Raw genomic sequence first — 16,082 nt, forward strand, 5'->3', positions numbered from 1 at the left:
TACCATCAGCCGTACGCTTATTTGTCGATCTAGTGGTATAAAAAAAAGTGAAGTAAAGTGAAGTGACTTCCCTGCCCGCAGGCGTGTGCATCCCGCTGTCGTGGGCGTGCGACCAGATGGCGGACTGCCCGGACGGCGCGGACGAGCGCGCGTGCCCCGCGGCGCCGCGCGCGCCCGAGCGCTGCGCCGCCGACAGCACGCCGTGCGCCGACGGCCGCGCCTGCGTGCGCCACGCGCAGCTGTGCGACGGCGCGCCCGACTGCGCCGACCGCAGCGACGAGGCCTACTGCGGCGCGGTACGCTGCACACTGTACATTTATATATTTGCACTACGAAGAATCACGTCGGCCATCGAAAAGGGAGGATCCTCCGACCAGACGGTTATTGTGTCTACTGGCCCGACGGTTGTTGTCGGGATCTTGTATATATACTCAATCACTTTGATAACTTTGATAGCGCGATGTAGGATACGTCAGTTTCTCTAGGTTGTATGCCGCGCGATAGATGTCGCTACAAATATCTATTACTATATGGATATGTGTTTATCTAAAGTCTATTTTTTTGGAACTGCCTTATTTAGTAAACAAATCCCTGTCAATAAATAATTCACGTTTTTTCCGCATTTATCACTCGCTTTCACAAAACATTAACTTACAGATATTTGTAAAACTCAATTTACTATTTATTTCACGAAAAAGAAATATCAATTTATCATTTTAAACACATAAAAACTATTAAAATAAAAATTTCGAGAGTACAGATAATTAATATTTTTGAATATGACATTTCGATATCCTCTTTTTATAAGGTAAATAGGGATGTGGTCATAATATTTTTAGAGGTGAATGAGTATAAGTGAATGAACAGTGAGCGATAAAATAGGCCGTGTTATATAAGCTTTACCTATATAAATATAGGTAAAGCTATATTTTAAATTTTCGCCTTTACTATTTTTACCTTGTTAATAAGTTATAAAACAACGTTTCTGTAAAGCGATTTGTTATTATGTTTTAAACATTGTTTTTTTTTTTTTTTTTTTTTTTTTTTTTTTTTTTTTTTTTTTTTTTTTTTTTTTTTTTTTTTTTTTTTTAATGTTCAACGTAAAAAATGCTAACAAAATATTACAAATGTCAATCTTTTATAGTAAAGTCTTTATTGTAAAGGTTTTATTTTATATTATGAATATTATTTCTGAATGTCAATTTCACCCTGAACATTTTTAACACTATCCCATATAATATAAAAGTATAGCACATAGCACTGGCATAAAAGTACTCTAGTTCAGAGGAAAATTTAGGAATTTAGGATGAGACTTAAGATTACCCAATGAGAGCTATGTGAGAAACAGTGTTATCAATCCTTTTGTTTAGATGTTATAGAGAGCGTATTCATAGTGAATACAAATAATGTGACAATAATACTAATAGAGTCGACTTTTTTTTTCTAGACACAGGCGTATTTATTATTATTTATTTTGTTGTAAATTTTATTTTTGACGTCTTTTTACCGATCTTTTTACATAAACGAAATATAATTTTTTTGCCTTTTATGCTCGGTGCTCGATTAATATTTTTCTTCTTTCGTAATTCTGTACCTCTACTAATTCTTAGCAAAAATATTCACTATATTATTAGGTTATGAAATAATTTTAGCAATATGTCAGCGTTAAATATTTGAACATAAAATGAATTTAACTTTCGTCTATGGCTTATTTATATTGTTTATTCATTTGCTCTTTGTGTCACTTTACTATACTTACAATATTACTCTATAGTCTGGGGTCGGAAGTACGCCATATTTGTTTACTAAACAAGACTGTTCCTCTGTGTTAGTAGGATTTACGGACTCAAAAAATATTATATTGTATCAGAAACATAAGATCAGTGGAAGCTGTCCGTCGCGTTACTTCCAATGCGACGACGGCCGGAAGTGCTTGTGGCAAGTGAAGGTGTGCAACGGTCACCAGGACTGTTACGATGGAAGCGACGAGGCGAACTGTACCAGCGAGACCAAGCAGACGCAATTCTATCAGGTTTGATCTCTTTGACTACTTTATATATAAAATAATTGGTTATCTGTAAATTTGGTTTAAGAACGATAGTTGTGCTTGATAACGTCATAAAGAAATATTAATGAAAAATTGCATACTTTTATGAATTGAATAAAATTATTTAGAACAACTAGCTAAGACGTTACGCGAGAAGAAAGATAAATGTGTCACAAGCTAACGCTTGGGCCGATCATGCCTCTCTATCGCTTGTTTCGCGCTCTCGCTTGCACTCAGGATCAGACGGAACGTGACACTTTTTCGTGCGTGCAGCCGGTGTTCATCGATTTATAAGACTTTATCACGTGAAAAAACATTGTCTAACGATTATCAGGTTAGCTACTGTACAAAACTAAAACTGTATCATTAAATATTTAATAAATTGTTCTTTTTCTTAAACTTCCATTGGTTCCGAAAATTCTGAGAAATCACGCTATTTACTGTAGCTAAGAACTTAAATTTTTATTTATTTATTTATTTATACTTTATTGTACACCACAACTACATTTTAAACAATAAACACATTTAAAAAAATATTTACAGACTGTGAAGTAGAATGGGCGGGCTTATGCCTATTTAGCAATTTCTTCCATACAACCCAAACACAAACAAATTATAATTAATAATCGCGCCTCCGCCGCATTAGATCCAAGGCTTCGGGAGAAAATTTGGTTGGCGGAAAGTGTCTGCGAACCAGTGTACACACACTGTCTTCACCACGTTGTCGGTCATCTCGTCCACGTTAATTCTTTACTTTTAAATACTAAGCACGAACGTAATAATTGTATAATGGTTACACGATAAATATAAACATGAATATAAGAAATATTTATCTATTTTATATCTACTTGCGTAATATTGAAAAATATTGAAAGAACTTCCTTTTGTAAAATAATTAAAACGTTATGTATGCATATTTTCTTTTTAATATCCAATATTTTTTTTATTCATCAGTTCATCAGCATCGGAGTGGATCAGACCTCTATCAATTCTTCAAGTTTCCTAATATCTTGCTGGCTGGCTCAGCAGAAATCAGTCCTGTACAGTTTTCTACCTTCGATTGCTAAAGTCAGCGATGGTATTTGGAAGAACATGACTTGGACTAACGATAGCGTTTACAGGTAAGAACATTTTAAATAAACAATTCTTTATTTCAGGTATCAATTTATTTTTGAAATTATTATTATTGAAACAAAAATCTAGTTCAGACTGAGTCAGATCCATAAGAAGGGATGGGTATCAATAAAAAAGCTTTTTTACTAGAATATTGTGTGATGTTATGTAAAGAACGCTATAATTTTTTTTTTTCATTTATTTGAATGCTTTAAATTTAAAAATTTCTTAATTTTTATTGTATATTGTTAAATCGATTGTGGTATTACGGTAAAGTTTTAGGTATCGTAAGTTGCGCAATCATTTTTTGATGTTTTTCTTTTAGGTTCACGGATTTGGAACCATATACAGATTACAATGTGACTGTATATGTTCAGGACAGTAAATCGAATAAGGTTTACCCTTCGATGAAATATGTTACGACCAAAACGGGTGAAGGAAGTGAGTCTAATTATTTCTATTATTTTTAGACGATAAGCTGTATTATAATATTGTAATAAAATATTTGAATATTAAATATAATAATAGTTATTCAACTACAATTATGATTTAAATATAATTGTAATAAATATATACATTACGTGAAATAAATAGCAAAAATAAACCAAAGGTAAAACTTGTTCACTGAATTAATATCTAAACGAGGATGACAGTATTAAAAAGGATTATTAAAATCGGATAAAAAAATGAAACAAGATAAAGAAAGTTAAAATGAAACCCGTCTATGACAAAAAAAAAAAGTACGTAACATTGTCTTTTAGAGGTCGCCATATAGCCGATAACCAGCGGACAATTAAGACGCTTACAGACATACATACATATTTATTTATTTATTTATTTACAAGGGATGGTACACAGCACAGAAAAAATTATAAAACAAACTAGAATGAAATATAATCAAAAAGGCCAATTACGACCATCCATCCGTTTAAAATTTAAAATAACAAACGTGAAAAAATAAAATAAAAGAAAAAACACAAGAAAAAAAAAACAAACTTCTTTTTATATTAAACCTATAAATACCCCTGGGAAGGATAATTTATATATATATTCATACATATATATATTCATGTATACATACATAGATAGATGCATATAATGCTAAAATTATAACCCTCCTTTTGGCTTTGCGGTAGTCGGGTAAAAAAGTTTCCAAAAAAGAATGTAGTAGAGTAAAAGGCCATTTACTCTTACTCTGCCACGCGCAGCGCCGGGCCCGGCCCGCGCGGCAGCTCACTAGCTCGCACTCGTTAGTCTGACCGATCTCCCCCCAGAGCCGTCGCCGCCGGCGCGCGTGTCGGCGCGCCAGCTGGCGGGGCGGCGCGTGCAGCTGTGGTGGGACGCGCCGGCGCGCGCGGCGGGCGCGCTGCTGCACTACACGGTGTCGCGCGCGCCGCCGCTGCCGCCCGCCGACGTGCTCGTGCGCGCCTCCGAGCGCTCCGTCGTCATCCAGGGCTACTTCGAGCCGGGCTCCAACTACTCCTTCTGGGTGCGTTCGCTCTTTCTCATTTGCTTTTGCTCTCTAGTCTGCGTATTCCATACCCGTATTTACGCGACTAGCACGTTCGCGCAGTTTGATCCCATTCGAAGGAGCACAGTTAGGAGTCAGACAGTATAACTTGCGTTCCTTCTAATGAGGGTGTTCCGTAATAGTTATTGATCACGTGCCACGTGAAAAAAAATCTAGAGCTTTTTAAAATTTTACTTTATCTTAATATAAAATCTACTCTGGCAAGTGACTCATTTGTAACCGTCCATTACAATTTTTTATCCCAAAAAACGACGATAAATAATGAAATATTAATATTAAATAATAATAAAATATGCCGCATACGACTAAAGAAACGCATATGGAAAGAAATTCTATTTCTCGTAGAAACCCACCTTTGTACAATTCTTTAATGTACAAATACAAATATACTTTATTGTACGACCAGAAACAATACATGTAACATAAAATATGCAAGAAATAACAAAAAAAAAGAAGTCTACAAAATATATTGTGCAATAAAGTAGTCAGTAGAGTATCATTACATAGTAAAAAATAAAGTCGCTTCCCGCTGTCTGTATGCTTACGTCTTCAAAACTACGTAACGGATTTTGATGCGGTTTTTTTAGTGAATAGAGTGATTCCAGAGGAAGGTTTATATGTATAATAATGCATAATATAGTAGAGGAACACTGATAGTTTTTTTCAAACGAGCGAAACCGGGCCGCTAGTAAATAAATAAATCAATATTTTTCGACGTAATAGATTTATAACGATAATAAGTAAGTACCAGGATTTAATAAACTCAAACATAAGTAGTAGTAAATAGTATTTAATATATATAATAAATGTTTGTTATTTTATCTAAAACTATGTACTAAATCGTTTGCAAATATAAGTATATTCTACACAACCAGTCTCTACATTTAAAAAACCAGATAAACACGACAATTTTTCCTTGTAAGTTCCATGGATGTCTTGTATGTTGGAAAATGGTAAAACATACCAGTAATCAATTATATATGTTTCAGGTAACGGCATCAAACAACGCATATACATCCGATCCTTCAGAAATCGTGACGTTAACGTTCGATGATCTCGGAGACGTGGATTACATCGTGAATGCCAGTATGAGCCGCTTGTCGCCCAGCGCGGTATCTCTGCAGTGGCATAAGTTGAGAGGCGTTGACGGCTACATAGTACAGACGAGACTGCCCATACAGTATCCGAAGATGGATGTCATTAAGACTAAGGATAACAAAGCTAATAGTATGTTTTATTTTATTACTTAATTTTATGTCTATTTCAATAAAAACTTTAATCATTAACGTATTAAAATATACATATTTAAAGATTAAAGTATGCAAATGTTTCGATAGAAAAATATCGGTTATTATTAGAGTCATAGAGACCAAATTGTCTAGTTCATTTTTTGATAGATTGATTCAGCCTGTAACATCCCATTACTCTGGATCTCTTTATCTATCTAGGGGAAGCATTAGAGCTAGTCAGATAGACAATATTGCTTAGTCCACTTTATACATAAAAAATCTTGTAAAAAAATAAGAATAATGTCACATTCCAGTCACCCACCTTCCTCCCGGTGTGAAAATATATATCGACATAATGGCGTACAAGAACACGACAGTCGGCGAGTCGTTCACGATACCTTACATCACGGAGGGAATTCCGGACGAAACGCTCAACGTTACAGTGATGTTATTAAAGAAAGAACGTACAACCGTACAACTGTCCTGGTCGCCACCTATCGCTGAACGGTACAAGAACAAGGAGCTCGAATATGAAGTGCATTACGCTCATATTAGGAACTGGAGGACTAATGGTAAGTTATAAGAATTCATTTCAAACGGAATATATTGTATGCTTCTGCATATCGCACCTTTAATAAAACAAAGATGTAACTCAAAATTTGTGAATTTGGAGGTTTTACAATAAAACGCGTCTTCGTCGCGTAAAGAATAGGTAGACTTTGACTCCAGCGTTTTAACTATAAGATACAGGGAAATACGGGATTGTTGCTCTCTTTTCTATCAACTGGAGCTGACAAGTCAGTTCTTATAAAGTGGCGTGATTCAGAGATGCATCGGCAGTGAGCGGAGATTGAAGTGCTGTCGTTTTGAGTAACATCAAATAATTCGGTATTAGATTAAAAGGTAAATATGGAATATTTTATTATTTAAAACTAAAAAGATAATTTTTGTGATACTTCATTCTCTCAGAAAACGCATTTAATGATGATGTGTAACATTTGGATTTACTTCGGTTTTGTTTTAAAAATTGACAAATTTTACAAAGTTAACGCCTAACACTTCAGTTTTATATTGAAATATATGCCTTAGTTGTTGGAGTAATTGATTAAGTATCACTTTATTGTAATAAATAAGGCTGTTTATAAAAGTTACTTTTGTTTACTTCAAAAAACTTTCAACATTAATTCCCTTTTCGTGTAAAAGTTAAGAATAACTTGTAACTGTTGTGCTTATTTGTATAGGTTTTGAAAATGGTGTCGTCTTAGAGCTCACAATTTTTTTTAAGTTTAATACCACATTCAGAAACTGAACACCACAATGAAGAGTTACAGCGTATCGAGCGTAAAAGTTATAAGATAAACATAATAGTGTATCATTACAACCTATACAGTCCACTGCTGGACATAGGCCTCCACAAGCTTACGCCAAAAATAGCGTGAACTTAAGTGTTTTGCCCATGGTCACCACGCTGGGCAGGCGGGTTGGTGAGCGCAGGGCTGGCTTTGTCGCACCGAAGACGCTTCTGCCCGTCTTCGGCCTGTGTATTTCAAAGCCAGCAGTTGGATGGTTATCCCGCCACCAGTCGGCTTTTTAAGTAATATAATAATAGTGTAATAAGTTATATTTTTTTTTTCATCTGATTACTGTAATAAATGTGAAAGTTTATGAGGATGACGTATGGATGGATGATTGTTACTCTTTTACGGCAAAACGACAATAGATCATTGTCATTCAACAATCCTGCTATTTTGACGTTAAACAATTATAATTATTATTCATCCTTAAAATATACTACAGCGTTATGAATTATTGTTATTTTAGACTAAAGAAGTTATGCAGGTTGAAGAGGAAAATCAACAAAATATATACATCTCCAGAGCCCAAAAATGTAACTGAAGAGCTGACGAAAATGATGACACCGACTCAATATTTTACTGTCACTTATGAGTTGACGAGAAAAATGACACCTAAATAATACTAGCCATTTACAGTCCTCTAGTTCGTCTTTAAGATCATCTTCATCTAGTTCCGATTCATCTCTAGAGCTTCAATAGTTCAATGCCTACCCAAAACCCTGGCCCACAAAACGTTACAACGGATTGTCAAGAAAAGACGTCTTACACCAATTCACCACAAAATACTGAGAGGCAGCAAATTCAGCTGAGAGAGCGACGAAATTACAATAGTGTGGCCAGTTAAAATATTTTTCCAGTATACACAGATCTAAATGACGTCGACCTGAGTGACGACGATCCACTGTAGATTTTAAAAAATTGTTTAATAAGCCTGTCAACAGAAGAAATTTTATGTTTGAAAAGCAAAGTTCTTCTGACTCTGACTGCAATAATAAACCAAATATCTGTCAGTCAGTTCAGCCTATTGCAATGCACTGCTGGACATAGGCCTCCCCAAGTTCGCGCTAGACACACCGGCAATCTTACGTAGATCGTCGGTCCAACGGGCCAGAGGACGTCACACACTGTGTTTGCCAAGACGCGGTCGTAGAGACCGCGTCTTGGCAAACACAGTCCAGGACGCGTCTGCTCCAACAGCCACCGGTCCTGCGACACAGATGACCAGCCTACTGCCACTTCAACTTGCTAATTCTGTGGGCTATGTCGGATACTTTCGTTCTCTCGCGGTAGTCTCGTTTCTAATCCTATCTTTGAGGGAAACCCCAAGCATGGCCAGTTCCATTGTACGTTGAGGGACTTTATATTTGTGGACCAGTCCCTTCGTCAGTGTCCATGTCTCGGCTCGGTATGTTAACACAGGCAGGACGTGTTGCTCGAAGACTTTTGTCTTCGAGCATTGCGGAATCTTCGAAGTGAAAACTCGACGAAGCCTGCCAAATGCCGCCCAGCCCCACCGAATCCTCCTATCGGCCTCCTTCTCAAAGTTGTTGCGGCCTAGTTGGATAGTATGGCCTAAGTAAATATAAGAGAAGGGTACCATCAACCGATACCTGTCTCGGTATGACTTGGTTGTTAGACATAACTTTCGTTTTGTCCAAGTTCATACAGAGAACGACACGTCGAGAGGACTCGTTTTGACCGGCTAGCATTTGGCCTAACTCATCTAACGTGTCCGCAAAGATGACGATATCGTCGGCGAAACGAAGGTGAGAGATGTATTCACCGTTGACGTTGATGCCTTGTTCCCCCCAATCCAAGGTCTTAAAGATATCCTCCAGCGCAGTGGTAAACAGTTTCGGTGATATTACATCTTGCTGTCTTACCCCTCTCTTCCCTCATCTCTGCAGAGAGTCCAGGACAGCCCAGGTCTCGACAGAGTTGAAGGCTTTCTCGCAGTCCATAAATTCCATAGACAGCGGCTGATTATATGTCTCTGTCTTTTGAATAATCTGCCGAACAGTATGGATGTGGTCTACGGTGTTGTAGCCATTTCGAAACCCAACCTGCTCTGGTGGTTGGGATTCGTCGAGTCTTATGGCGAGACGATTCGAAACTACCCTCGAAAACAGCTTATATACGTGACTCAGAAGTGAGATCGGTCTGTAATTCTTCAGCAGAGACTTAACGCCTCTCCTAAAGAACAACACCACCACATTTCAGGATCACAACTCCGACGTAGTACCTAGGTGGATGTCAGTGTTAAAGAGTCTTGCCAAGTCTTTTAGGGCAGGTTGCTCTGCGGCTTTAAGAAGCTCAGTGGTACAAATATGTGTAGGGGCCGCAAAAGGTCACTAAACGTTGAAAAATGGCATCAAATTAGAGCAAAACGGCTCAGAAACATAGACCAATCATATTATTATACGTCAGTGTCAAAAGCTCGTAAACAAATCTAGCTCGTTTTATAAAAGATACATGTACCGAAAAATGTACATTCAAATGTGCAGAAAATATTGATTCCGACGGTATTTAACTTAGGGTTTCACCAACCAAAAAAAGGTCAGTGTGATCTATGTGTATCATATGATAATTCAAACAATGAGCAAAAACAAAAAATTTCGTGTGAATCGGTCTTGCCGTTTCGGAGGAGTTTAACTACACACATCGCGACACGAGAACTTTATATATTAGATTATTTGTGGTTAGTAATTATTTGTGATTTTAGGAGATATTTACTGGAAACTAATTGTACCTAATTCTTATAATAGTATATAGTTTTTGTTTTGTTTAAAAAACAATATTTGTAGCCATAAAGAGATATATAAATATCAGATGATTCATAAAAATTTGTTTAATTTAAAAAAAAAGGTGATAAATTTGCGTTTTCGTTTTATAAAAAAATGATGCATTAGTACATACAACGTCATAATTAAAATTAAATAATCATAAAACGAAATATTGTGATTTATTTTTAAAACTTTTTGTTATGTTTTAATACTAAAGAGAATTTTTTTGAAATACTACCTAAAATATTAAGTAATTTTTGGCATAAAGAGATTTAAGTCGGAACTTTTTTTTCATCTCCATTTTACAGCTATCATAGATTTTAACACAGTTGTTTTTCTATTATTCTATTAATCTCTGTACTTTAAACTACTGATATCAATAGTAAAAGTCATTAAGAGCATTACAAATAATTGGTAATCTTTAATCAAACACAATGCGGAAAAAGTGCTAAACTTCAAACGCCAATTCCCACAAATTGCGATTTTTGAGTTACATCTTTGTTTTATTAAGGGTGCGATATGCTTTTATTACACACATGAGCCAGCTGAGCCAGTGTTTGTACTGTCAACAGAGTTGAAGAAAAAAAAAAAATTAATTTATGCTCCTTCGAAACTGTGTGATTTAGATCGAATTTAGGCGAGGTGTATTGGTACAATTTGTAGGTTAAATTTTTGCGATGGTATATATAGCAATGTTTGCAGACACCCGCATCATAACCCGCAACACGAGCGTGCTGGTCGGCGGCCTGCAGGCGTGCGAGACGTACGTGTTCTCGGCCGCGCTGCGAGGCGGGCCGCTGGCCGCTCCCAAGGAAATCCTCACCAGAGAGAATCCTAAGTACGACCACACCTAACGTACTCTCACATTCTCAACGTGTCTTCTAAAATGAATCGCTAAATGTTATGTTATCAAATTTCAGCAAACGTAATAGTCTGAGATACGAACTAGACGTGATCTACACCCATCTGCTTAATGGATAAATATTAATTAATTATCTTCTTATTTTAGTAAAGAAAATACGATATAAATTAGTAAAGAAAATTATTTAATTGTATTTTATAAAGGTTTCAAACTGACTGTAGGTATTCAACTTACTCATAACTCGTAGGTATATTTTTTAAATAAAGAGGAATTTTTCAATTTTGAAATAAATATAGTCTGGACAGGATTTTTTAGGAAACCCTTTCGTGATTATTTTTCTAATATATAAAAATAAATATTAAATAATAATCATCCATTAAGCAGATGGGTAAAGTTCCTTCTATAACGAATATTTAAACTTTCTTGGGCAAACTAGTTAAGTAACTCATGTGCTGAAGAATTTATGAAGTATGTATAGCGAGCGATAAGTAGTGAACATTGCTCATTTGAGTCTTTAAATTACATTAATTATATTAAATACATTATATAAAAGGACACACAAATAATTTAATAGCATCAAAATATACAGAAGCAAATGATGGCAAGTAAAGTTTATACAGGTCCAAAAAAAAATTAAGCTTTAGCATTAAAGACGGTTGTTTCCTAAGTAAAACAAATGGTTATTTTAATACAACCAAAGGAAAAATGTTACTAACAATGAAACAAATTTGAAATGACGAATATAATTATCTCGATTCTCAGGTTTTAGATCTTTTTACAAACTGTAATAACTTAGAATTCTTATATCTCTACAGGGCGCCCATTAAGGACTTGAACGTTGTCTACAACGAAAATAAGGAACTAAATATCTCATGGACTGCAAACTGCAACAGTATTAGTGAACCAGTAGCTTATAGGGTAAGTTTATGTTATAATATGGTTACTCTCAAACTTTAAATAAAGTTCTAATAAAATAATTTTTATGTCGTCGAGACGTGGTCTATAAATTCCAATTCAACCTGTGAAGAACACCTGCACGGGGGTCGGGTAATATTTTGTTCAGTGACTGGTCAGTCGTACTTGGCGCCATAACTATCATTCGCGCGCCTTTCGTGATTAGCTTCTTTCCTTTTCTCCAGGGGCGCTAAACCTTTGGTACTAATTGACTTCATGAGTTTACTTATGACGAAATAGCTACAAATAATACTGATAGCGTAAGCAATTTTATGTATATGGATATATAATGAGTGCTTAAATACTTATTTTTTTTATTATAAAGGTAATTTCTGTTTTCGAATTTTGTCGCGGAGCGCTCAATATCTGTGTTAATACCTATAAATTTTTTATTTGTTTTTGTTCTATGAACTGTAAATATTATTATATAATGGCAAAAAAATGTGTCTTGTGTCCATAGTTACATGAAATAAAGATTTATTATTATTATTAGCTGGATATAACGGAGCTGACACACTCGAGAGTGAGTCGCTACGAGCTGCGCGCCAGTCGGAACGTGTCGCTGTCGCACGTGTTGCGAGACGTGCCGCTGGGCGCGCGGTTCAACGTCTGCGTACATGTGAGCGCTCAAAACATTTATTTAGTACACTAATATTACATATAATGTCATTTTCAAACGACTTCAATAATTATAATCTAACCGAGTCTCAATCTGACTTTTTACTGTGTAGAGATTTTGATGATTCTATTTTTTTATCGAAAGCTGGTGTTGTTGTGTGGTTCCATTTAAATTTGAACTGATAAGTAGTTTTTGAGTTATCACTAGTAATGTGTATTATTCTTGTAAACTAAAGTTTTTTTTTGGTTTGAAAAAAAATAAAACATTACTATTTGTAATTGTCAATCAATAGTTTTTTGAAAAATTCTACTATGTTTATGATAAGAGATACCGTACTTTTCTATATTGCATTTATGCCATCTGTTACGCCAGATTTTTAGACGGTATGCTTTTCGAAGCTTTATTTATGACTTTAGAATGTATTTCTCAAAAAAAAAAAAAAATAGAATATAATTCACTTGAAACATTTGAGAAAATAAGATACACAGATTAACAATAATTTCCGCATAAACAAGGCGACGGCTCGCGGCGCGGCGGCCTCGTGCGGCGTGTTCCGCAGCGGCGCCGTGCAGCCGCCGCGCGCCGTCATGGCGTGGCTGTCGCCCAACGGACACGTCATGGTCAGCTGGCAGCACCCCGACGACAACAGCTCGCAGCGCAAGTACGGCGTCCGCTATGTTGTGCTTGACGCTCGCTGCTGGCCCTAGGCCTCTTTCTCCATGTAGAAGAAGGATTGGAGCTTAATCCACCACGATGCAATCACTAATTAAGAGCAATGCTATTTAGCTGTGATCTCCTGTAAGGTTGAGGCACCTCAGACGGGTTGCTCCAGCTTTCGAGCAGGGTATATCCCGCTGTCTCTCGCTCGATGAAGGAGTGTTATTTACGCTTTTGCCAACCAATAATAAATAGTGATCATACTACATTAGAGAAGTCAAGTTGCGTCAGTTCTACTTCTCTATCTACGGTTTAAGGGAGAATTTACACAAATGCTGATTACTTTAGTTTATGTATTTTTATTGAAAACTTTTAGTATTATGTGTTTGTCAATTTAGTAGGTTGTATTAAATATTTTATGTTAACGATTTATGCCTGCCCCATATAGGGATTAATTAAGAAAGTATTATTTTCTTATAAATGACTCATCATTATTATGCTTGGAAGATGTTGCTTATTAACTTATTATCTCGTTAACATATAAATTTTATAAATAATTAAAAACGTTCGCTTGTTTAATTATTTAACTATTTTTGTGTTCGATAGTGTTCATTTCATTTTTCAATATATATAATTTTTCAGACATAAATTCCAAATCCTAGTATCACAAAAAGAGATACCAGAAGACCTCGTTCAAATAACGGATGATATAAAGTCGGCGGAAGCGGAGTTCTCCCCGCTCATAATGACGGCGGACAGCAAGCCGAGCGGGCCGTTGTACGTGAGCGTACGCGCAGTCAACGAGGAAGGATACTACAGTGATTTGAGCGAAGTGCTCAGTATGGAAGGTAGGTGTTATTATCTTCTATATGTGGTCCCGTCTTTTATAAAATGTTATATTGTGACAATTAAGTAGATTTCTTCCCACTCATTATGGCAGTAGATACTACTCCAACGTCCCTCGTATGCGCATATATGTGTCCATAAAGTTGAGTACCATGAATGAAGTATAGAAGTTTCATCGACCACTCTCACTTTACCCTGGGCTGACTCTTAGTTTGACTGGGCTGTATCTTAGTTTCTTAGGACAAACATAAAAATTCTTAATTCAATTGGGATAAGCAGTTTTAAGTTGTCATTTTACAAATTAAAATTATAATCGTTTTTAATAAATTAATTATAATTAATGTACCAAAGGCCTTTTTTCCTTTATTAAGGAAATATCTACTATGTAACGGCGTTTAAAAAAATCAGATTAATTACTATATATTTATTAATATTGATAGGATTTTGTGAAACTAGAACTCACATTCATCCTCTGATTTAAAAAATACTGTGTGGCATATAAATGACGCATTTGCACGCACTCCTCGATTCGATCAGGCGTCTAAAGCAGGCGTTTCCGCAGGCGCGGAGGCGAGCGCGGAGGCGCGCACGTGGAGCGCCAGCACGTGGTGGGCGGCGGGCGCGGGCGCGCTGCTGGCGCTGCTGGCGGGCGCCGCGCTGCTGCGCGTGGCGCGCGCGCGCCGCCTGGCGCACTCGCCCGCGCGGGGCGCCACGCCGCGCTACGACTCGCGCCGCGGGCAGGCCACCATCGACCACGGTGCGTCACGCGGCCGCGACGGCACACGACGCGACGCAACACGACACGATGCGACACGACACGACACGACACGGCACGATACGGCACGACACGGCACGACACGACATGACACGGCACGACATGACATGACACGACGTGACTAACCAACTACCAAACTGTACGACGCGATAGGAAAAAAAACGACACTGCACCACCTCGCACAAACACCATCAATATAGTTTATAGATGTACACTATGTTTATAGAGATACTTGCTCAGATTTTAAGTTGGACCATTTTAATTTTATACAGCAGATTTTACAAGACGCGAGAACAAACGTACAGATAGACAGTGATTCTAAATATAATTATTGAGGATTCTGTTGCTCTCATAAAGACTATTAAAAAAGATAATATTTCGAAAAAATAATTCAAAAAGAAAAAAGATATTTCGTTTTTGTACAGATATCGACAAGATAAAATTTTAAAATATTCATAGATATAATATTACCTACATTATAAATTATGACAAACATTTAATGTTTTCTAGATGACGACGACGTACCTCCAATCCACGGATTCTCAGACGATGAGCCGCTGGTGATAGCGTGAGCTGCTTGTGATAAACAATCTTGTCAATACCGGTTATCTTGGTTAGGAATACTAATAATTAATAAAATTGTAATAGTAAATCTAAATAATACAATTTGAGCTTGCGCTTAAGGGTTCCGTGCTACATACGTGCTGTTTCGCTCTATTAGCGATAAGACCGCCTTTCGTTCACTTTTTTTTGTTTTATGTTTTTTAAGTTTATATATATTATGGTCTACAATCTACATTACAGGATTATTGTATTGCGTTTACTATATATTAGAATTTTTCAAAAGAACAAATAATTAGGATCATTAAAAACAAGTATAAGTAGCTGTTGTATTGCTATATACCACTGATTTTAATATTTAACTTTTGTCATCTTAACTTTGCTATTTAAGCACGGCACCCTAAAAAGGATAATTTACTGCTTTTATTTAAAATTGTACATCAAGCAGTTATGTTTTAAAAATCTTATGATTTCTTTTAAAGTTTTAAGTCGATCCTCGGCCAGTGAACTAGCTATGATGCCGGTTTTCTAGTATTGCATATTTATTATCTGTATTACATACGAAGTAATTTTGTGCATTTGTTAGTTATTTTTAAACACGTGGTTGTCTGCAGCTAATACAATGATGACAGTTCATAAAAAAATGTTGTATTCATATAGTTATATAAGTACACATTTAATTTTATATTTAATTTCGCTCACTATTTACGGATACTATAAATGCTCAGAGTATTATTTTTTTTCTTAGTT

The 16,082-nt window shown here is 36.3% G+C and overlaps 1 protein-coding gene and 1 long non-coding RNA gene across 2 annotated transcripts in view; both read left to right on the forward strand.

Moving 5' to 3' along the window:
* Positions 1–15,165, forward strand: part of LOC123661233 (sortilin-related receptor-like) — a 60,060-nt gene extending 44,895 nt beyond the window's left edge. The window contains exons 13-25 of the mRNA XM_045596220.1: positions 82–296; positions 1,871–2,032; positions 3,002–3,168; positions 3,486–3,601; positions 4,435–4,649; positions 5,681–5,918; positions 6,235–6,492; positions 10,761–10,896; positions 11,736–11,838; positions 12,368–12,523; positions 13,009–13,154; positions 13,793–13,998; positions 14,559–15,165. Coding sequence (XP_045452176.1) covers positions 82–296; positions 1,871–2,032; positions 3,002–3,168; positions 3,486–3,601; positions 4,435–4,649; positions 5,681–5,918; positions 6,235–6,492; positions 10,761–10,896; positions 11,736–11,838; positions 12,368–12,523; positions 13,009–13,154; positions 13,793–13,998; positions 14,559–14,896 — 2,456 coding nt within the window. The 3' untranslated portion in view covers positions 14,897–15,165. The remainder of the gene's footprint in view (positions 1–81; positions 297–1,870; positions 2,033–3,001; positions 3,169–3,485; positions 3,602–4,434; positions 4,650–5,680; positions 5,919–6,234; positions 6,493–10,760; positions 10,897–11,735; positions 11,839–12,367; positions 12,524–13,008; positions 13,155–13,792; positions 13,999–14,558) is intronic.
* On the forward strand, positions 2,984–3,589 carry LOC123660881. The gene is made up of 2 exons (XR_006744266.1): positions 2,984–3,168; positions 3,486–3,589. It is a non-coding gene; the product is annotated as an uncharacterized LOC123660881 (long non-coding RNA).
* Positions 15,166–16,082: the final 917 nt, after the last annotated feature.

The sequence above is a fragment of the Melitaea cinxia genome, chromosome 16, assembly GCF_905220565.1.
Source record: "Melitaea cinxia chromosome 16, ilMelCinx1.1, whole genome shotgun sequence".
In the NCBI taxonomy this organism is placed as follows: Eukaryota; Metazoa; Arthropoda; class Insecta; order Lepidoptera; family Nymphalidae; genus Melitaea; species Melitaea cinxia.